At 38.2% G+C, this 7,868-nt stretch overlaps 1 protein-coding gene across 1 annotated transcript; it reads right to left on the minus strand.

Annotated features, from left to right (window-relative positions):
- Positions 1-551: 551 nt before the first annotated feature.
- LOC143540373 (putative indole-3-acetic acid-amido synthetase GH3.1) lies at positions 552-3,352 on the minus strand. The gene is made up of 3 exons (XM_077033456.1): positions 3,013-3,352; positions 2,812-2,913; positions 552-2,087 (listed from the first exon to the last, which is right to left on the minus strand). Exons 1-3 carry the CDS (start codon positions 3,330-3,332, stop codon positions 710-712), a joined length of 1,800 nt encoding a protein of 599 aa, XP_076889571.1. The 5' UTR covers positions 3,333-3,352; the 3' UTR covers positions 552-709.
- Between the last annotated feature and the right edge of the window lie 4,516 nt (positions 3,353-7,868).

A 7,868-nucleotide genomic window follows, 5' to 3' on the forward strand; every position in this document is an offset into this window, starting at 1 on the left:
TTGAAAGTCGTTCTGAGTGAAGGAAAGAGAAAAGATAATGATAAAAAGTATAAAAAATATTATTTAATTAAAATAGAAAGAGAAAATGTAGTAAGTTTTAGTGTAATTTTTGATTTAAGGATATGAAATAGAATAAGAATGCTTGAACATGATAAATTTTAAAAAACAATAGGAAAGTTAGAGGGTGAAAAGAAGACCATCTTTATGACTAAAAGTTAAAACTACCAGAGGCAGAAAGGGCAGCCCTTGTTTCTTTAATTGCATTATTCCTTTACAAAAAGCTTTTTTGCTTTTATGTTTATGTTACTTTAGTCTTAGTATTTATTAGTATAAAACTACTTATACTATCTAATTTTAGACTTTTATAATCTTTTAATGTAGTATTTGTTATTATTTTTGAGAAAAATAATTTAAAGCATCAAAAGAAACCAAGACTCCCTTGACAATTAAGTGGTATAAAATAAAAGCCCACTAAGAAAATCATACAAAAAAATCAGCATTTCGACAATCACAAATTCTTACAGTACTTTCTAAACCTACAAAGCACACCCTTCACTTTCCTAACCTACACATCACACCCATCACTTTCTTAGCCAACACATTACACCCTTTACTTCCTAAACCTACTTATTACACCCGTCACTTTCAAACCAACATTACTTTCTTTTCCATCTCCATTTTGTTTTTGTTGCTACCAACCTTAATGCCTTCAGAAGCGCCGCTCCGGGATCCAATGTGGCGCTTTTGGGCTAAACTGGGTCGATACAACCCTAGAGTCCAAAAGTTCCATTATAGGCGTGAAACTAACACACCTCGGGACCTTGTACTGGTTAATAGACGCCCCTCGTGATATTGCATAATCCATTAACTCCTCAAACGTCCCATTCTTCACAACCCGAATCTCCAAAGGCCCAATAGAATTATCCGCAACCCGACTCTGTCTATAGACCGAATTCAAGGCCTCCTCCATAGCCAAACAACACTGATCCAAAACCTCCGGGCCCGGCCCATGACCCGGGTCTTTCACCAACAACTCCCAGTAAATAATATAGTGGCCCGGGATGGTTTTCGTGTCCCCGTAGCTCGTATACTCCACAACCGCAGTGTTGAATTCTTTCAAAAGCTCAGAAGCCTTTTCAATGGCGTTTTGCAGCTCGGTTTCATCGGTTTTATCCGAATCAATACTTAGTAAAACATTCTTTCTTCTAATGAACTTAAACTGCGGGGCGGAGTTGTGGAAGCCCGTGACCCGGAGAATGTCCCCAACCCGGTAACGGCAGAGGCCGGAGTAGGTCGAAATCACGAGTTCATACTCCTTACCGAGCTCAAGGCCAACAAGGTCAACGAGTTGAGGGAGTGAGTCATCTGACTTAGACCCCGAGTTGATTGAGTCATGTGGGATAAACTCAAAGTAACCCATGTTCGGCATAATGGTATATGAAACCTCACATGGTTTAACCATAGGGGTTAAGTTTAACCCAAAGTAACACTCTGAGGAAGCATACATTGTACACGTTTGAGGCAAATTACCGCTGTAAAAATCTAGGATTGGAATGTATTGAGCCATTGCTCCTGTCACGATGACATCGAGGTATTTGGTATTGGGCCAAATTCGGCCTATAATTCCTTCCCATTTCTCTTTACAACACTGGGCCCTAATGAACCCGGCCAGGTCCGGGTCGGGCTTCAGAATCTTCGCCATGACGGCTTTGATATCCGAGTCGGTAATTTTAGGGTTCAAGATACCGGTTTCGATATCCTGGGCTAGTTGTTTCCAGTTTAATGTGAGGAATTTGATGGCCCGAACTAGGCCCGAAGCGAAAACTGCCCCGCAACGGAGGACTTGGTTGTGGTAAATCAGGCCACAGAGCATTTGGGAATACATGCTTTGGAAGGAGTCGACACATAGGATGGTTTCGTTAGGGCTCGTGTAGACGTTGTATGGGTCGTAGGGTCGGGTTTTGAATTGTTGGCTTTTGTAGTAGCTGGTCAAAACGGGTCGGGCTACTAACCCGCTTGGGGTTTTGGTTTCGGCTTTGATGAAAAGGAAGTAAAGCCCCTTTCCTTTGTCCAGACCGGGCACATACCTACACCAACAAATAATAAGAGTCACACATCTACTTTTAATCACGTATCAGACTTTTGATGCATAATAAGGACTTACAACTAATACGATACAAAATATCATATCACGCTTGGATTCACATGTATGATGTTTATTATTATTATTCGTAAAATACTTAGAGCTTAGAATAGTAAAACTTTAAATATCCAAAGTATCAAACTAAAGAAGACATGTGAACAAATATTTATCTTATTGCATAGATGTGTGTAAGCTACTCTGAAGAATGATTACATGTGACGTTCTCTTTTTTATCTCTTAGTTACAATTCGTTACAGAAATTAATATACTACTACAATAAATATTCATATTCTGGCTATTAAAAAGTATGACAATTTTTGGCACTCACTTATTTTTCAACTAATTACTTTATATCATTTCCAGTAGCAAATACTTGAAGGTTTCAAGCATTTTATCTACTCTTACAAACTCTTGCGTCTTATATGTGACAAAAAGGCATTGACCAACGAATACATGACTTAAATACTATTCAACCATAATAAAAAAATCAAACACAATAACATCTTTTTAAAAGTTTATGAGAACTAGTCTAGTCAACCATAACAGTTAGTTACGCATACAACATATAAATATTACACATTATTCTGCTAATAATTAATTTATTAAGTCCCTAAACCAACCGTAGACGACATTATAAAAAAATAAGCAGAAAGAGTAAAATAACGTACAGGTTCATGACAGGCATGAGCAGACTATACAGTTTTTGCCTGCGGTCCATTTCGGCAGCAATTGTTGGCATCAGCTTTCTTTCCCCAGCAGATGTCCCAGAACTACAATACAAATATACTAATACTATTATTATTTATATATATATATTAATAATAAAAATTCAGAAACTATTTTTATAAAAAAGTGCATGGGCTAATTGCCTTGTAAGGAATTCAGAAATGGGATGAGATGACAGGATGGGAGATCGATCTCCATTAGCGATACGTTGGATGTACGGCTGGAGATCCTCGTACGATACGACCGGAACCTTTGACTTGAAGGTTTTCCGGTCGGTGGCGCCGTCGAGGTTGCATTTTTTAAGGTACTCAGCTTCAGCATTTTGTGTCAAAATTTCACACAAAACATTCTCTTGTACGGAATCACAGTTTTTAGTCATCTCTTCAATAAACTGAAGAGCCTTAGCGTCTTTCTCCGTCGCTGGAGGCCCTAGCGGCGATGACGTCACTGAATCAACGGCCATTGTTTTGTTGTTTAAAGAGTGTGTGTGTGTGTGTGTGTTTTTGGTGTGTGTTGGTGGACATGAGATGTGGTGGTATATATAAGGGTGGTTGTTTTGTTTGATATGCCACGTCAGACGCCATGTCAGAGTGCAACGGGAATAAATAGTTTTATCCGGGGGACAGGTGGGACCGGACACGTCACGGTGTCGGGAACAAGGGTGGCAAAGTGGGGACCAGGGTATGGACACGTCAGTGGGGGCTAGTAAGGGGATTTGTCTGGTTACCGGAGTAAATGGCTTTTTATGGTGAGGTTGTTCTGCCGGAAAACGACGGCGTGCCGGCGAAATGGAATATCTCTGACGGCTCATTCATCAAGGAAACACACTTAGGTTTTTATAATACAAAACATTTAATGTATCACTAATGGGAACAAACAATGGTTGGTAGTTTACTATACTAATCTTACAACTTGACCTAACATTTCAATAGAAAGTGTCACAAATTTTTCTTGTATTTTGTTATATGTCATTGTTTCTAACTTTTCATATTTGATCTCAATTTGATCTCATTTTGCTTATTTTTCATCTATAACACTCAATATAAAAGGCAATCACTGATTGGATCCTTAAAATCACACACACACACATATATATATATATATATATATATATATATATTTTGCAAGGCATGCATAATTAGATGAATTTTCATTATAGTTTTTAGGCACTTCATCTAGTAGACCTTGCATCCTTGTTTATATCCATTATCGATGAAGCTCCCAAACCCGCAATACTAGCATCCATAATTGGCTCTATGGGCTTACCCATGCCTTGTTCTTCCTCTACGAGCCACACTTATTAATACTTGTGTAAACTATCTCGTCTGCAGATTTTCCACTGAAGCATGCTCGATCATATATGTAACATCCATAGTTATGTTCTTATGTGGCTAACCACTTTCAGTGGTCCTAGCAGAGGGTGCGAAACACCCGACGCGCATGCGCATGGGCTCGGGTGAAGGGCGATGGGCGCTTTGATGGCGCACTTTGCACTTCGCATCACCGCGAGCCGTGTTAGTATTTTCGAATGGTGGAAGTTAGATCAAGACATGGCGAGTTACCAAAAGATTAGGGACTAAAAATGAAAAAAGATTTGAATTTCGGTTCCTTCGCGCGACGCGAAGGAATTGGATGTGGAACTTCGCGCTACGCGAAGTAGCGATGAAGTAATCGTGCCGTTGAACGACACGTGGCAAGCCTAGTTATCAAATCACCAGAGCTATAGGTCTACTTCGTGCGACGCGAAGGACAAGAAATACCAAAGACGATTTACTAGCCGTTCAAGAGACACAAAGATCAACTTCGCGCGACGCGAAGAAGCAACTTTTCTGCCTATAAACAGGCAGCCATGGGAAGTCCAATCACACATCACATCCTATACACACATATTTTCTCAATATTCGTGCCATAAACCCGACGTACCGACATTCAAATGATTGTTGTCTCGAAATATGTGCTAGAACCCTACCAAGTTATTCTCTCGATTTTCCACCAATAAGTAGAAGTGCTGCCCAAGTGAAGCCTAGGCATTTCCTATAAGCAAGCCATACAAGGTTGGGGTTCTGCCCGATTATCATATTATAAATAGCTCAGACCCTAGTCAGGGGTATAGCTCATACCTTGATTATATAATAAGTGAAAAATATATATTTCATAAGATGAGGTTATAGATGAAATATTATTTCTTTATTTTATATAAAGATTTTATAAAATGTTTCTTATAAAAGAAAAAACTCAATATATACGTTTCTTCATAAAGAAGAAACGTAGTGTATAAATGATGAATAAAGGAAGGACTAGAGATCCTTCTGTTTTATAAAGAAATGAATATCAAGGTAAAGGTTATGCAAACAGACTAAAGGTCTGAAGCTAGATCGTTGATCTAGTATTTATAAAACGTTCCTATAGTTCTGTGGTTACAAGAAAGTACAAATAAGTGAAAGACACTGATCGAGAACAAAAGTGAATATGCTTAACCCTTTTATGTGTCATATAAATTGTTTGCATAGGATTATGTATCCCTAAAACTTTATAAACAAAGGTAATCGCTGGCCCTCAGGCTATCGTATACGTTTGTTTGGATCCTTACATATGTGGGTAGACGGTGGGCACACCGCATCACACTTGCTAATGCCTCCGCCATGTTGGGCAGGACCTAAGTAGTGTCCAAGAGGGGATTATCTTGTGTATATTGGTAGTTGCTAAGTCCTTGATGCCGCGGTATCGCTGAGTGGTTTCAACTAGAGCTGGATGTTTATAATAGTGATTCAGACTTTCAGAACTTCGTTATTTCCTAAGCCACAATGGGTCGGGTCATAAGATACCAGATGATATAACTAAGTATCAAAATGTTTTGTGTCAACGTGTTCACCAACATGTGTTGCTGACGTATTTTATAAACTGTTTTACAGATAATGAAGAATAGGTGTTTGGAGAAGATGGATAGCCGTTAGTCGATCTGATGGCTCAGTTGATGTTTTATTATTAAAATCATGTAAATTATGGTTTCTTAACTTCAAACACTTTTTTACCGACAAACGGGTGTTTAACTCCTTTCTTTTGAATATAATAATATTTTAATCAAGTTTTCCGCTTTACCACCTTAAACTCTGATATATTTACAAAACAGGTACCTACTTGTGGTCACACGCCTAGGCCCTAGTTTGGGGTGTGATAATATACCATTTGATCCTACACAACAAAGTCTTCACACGCAACATCCCTTTCACTGCCTACATCTTCAATACATCACACGTTTACTAGGGAACGTGGTGGTATTTTTAAGCCTCGTTACATAGCTGATTTTGCTTAACTTGGTACACATGCTCTTCATTTTTCTTTATTTGCACATAAGGATCCCAATGGCATTTAATTTGTCAACAAAAAATCACAATGGTTGTTAAATATGAATGAGGAACTTCTGGCACTACAAACAATAATACTTAGGTTCTAGTTCATCATCATCGATCCTTTTAGGCTTGTGAAAAGCCTTCCCCAAAACCCAACCAAGAACACATGCCATAATAGGTGGTCCTCATCCCCATGTTCATGATTACCACATAGATTTGTTTACCTCCAACTGCATACAATCTTAGAGACTAGAGAAGAGTAGGATGTCAGATCGAGGTGATTGATATTATTATCTAAAGTGACATTAATATTATCTTTTTGTTTACTTTAGGTTTCCTACAAACATAGCAGCCTCATCCCCACAACATTAGAAACTTCTACACCACCGAAACGAAAGGTACAGTTTGGCACCCGAGTAAATATACAAATACTATAGCCAAGTATACAACTTATATACATACAACTCACACCAATAACTTCTATAAAAGGAAGCACCGAAACCAAGCGAGGACTCCCTCTGACTTTATAATCATTAAAGAATGATTACATGAAAGAAAAGAAGAAATGAAGCAAGGAAGAAAACTTTATTATCTTATAATGAATAATTACATCAAAACAAGAAACAAAGAACAATATATATAAGCACAACATATACGGAGAATATGTACTTATGTGGGCGTATATGTACTTATACGCCGACACCCCCCTCAAGTTGGAGGTTGAGAAACCCTTAACTTGCATAAAAGCGAGTGAAAATGAGGCCCCGGTAAGCATTTAGTAAAAATATCAGCAAGCTGATCTTGTGTGTTTATATGCACCAAAGTTACTAAGCCCTCCTGTAATTTCTCACGAACAAAATGACAATCTATTTCAATGTTCTTAGTCTGCTCATGAAAAATATGATTCTTTGCAATATAAATTACAGCATGACTATCACATTTGAGTGTGATAGGGGTAATATTTGGAACATTGAACTCCGAGAGAAGTCTTGTCAACCATGCAAGTTCGGCGATCACATGTCGAAGAGATCGTAACTTGGCTTCAGCGGAGCTCAACGAAACAGTAGGTTGCTTCTTAGATTTCCAAGAAATCGGAGAGCCCCCAAGTGAAACATAAAAACCATTAACCGATCGACGAGTATTAGGACAAGCTGCCCAATCTGAATCATAGAATGCCTATAAAGCAAAGGAAGCATTGTTGTTGAAGAATAATACTTGAGATAAAGTTCCTTTGACATATGAGAGAATGTGAAGCGCTGCATTCCAATGAGAAATCCTTAGATCTTGCATGAATTGACTCAAAAATTGAACAACAAAAGCAATATCAGGTCTTATGTGAGTAAGGTAATTAAGTTACCAACAAGCCTCCTGTATCGTAAAGGCCAAGTCCCTCATGAGCCGTTAGTTGTAAATGATGAGGCAATGAAGAGTTGGTGATAGAAAGATTGGGAGTATCAAATTCGGAGAGCTAAAAAATAATTGTGACTTCCCAGATCTTTGATTTTGAAAGATAAATCTAGAAAAGTCTTGAGATTATTAATCTCTTCTAAGTTGTTCCTAGTAATTAAAAATGTCATCAACATAAACCACTGATGATCCCATAGACTTTAAACCAAAGAATGATTATTCTGAGAACCCACATACCCTCT

This window comes from Bidens hawaiensis, unplaced genomic scaffold (assembly GCF_021521415.1).
Source record: "Bidens hawaiensis isolate Kalapana, Puna unplaced genomic scaffold, B.hawaiensis_p1.1 tig00012229_1, whole genome shotgun sequence".
NCBI classification, from domain to species: Eukaryota; Viridiplantae; Streptophyta; class Magnoliopsida; order Asterales; family Asteraceae; genus Bidens; species Bidens hawaiensis.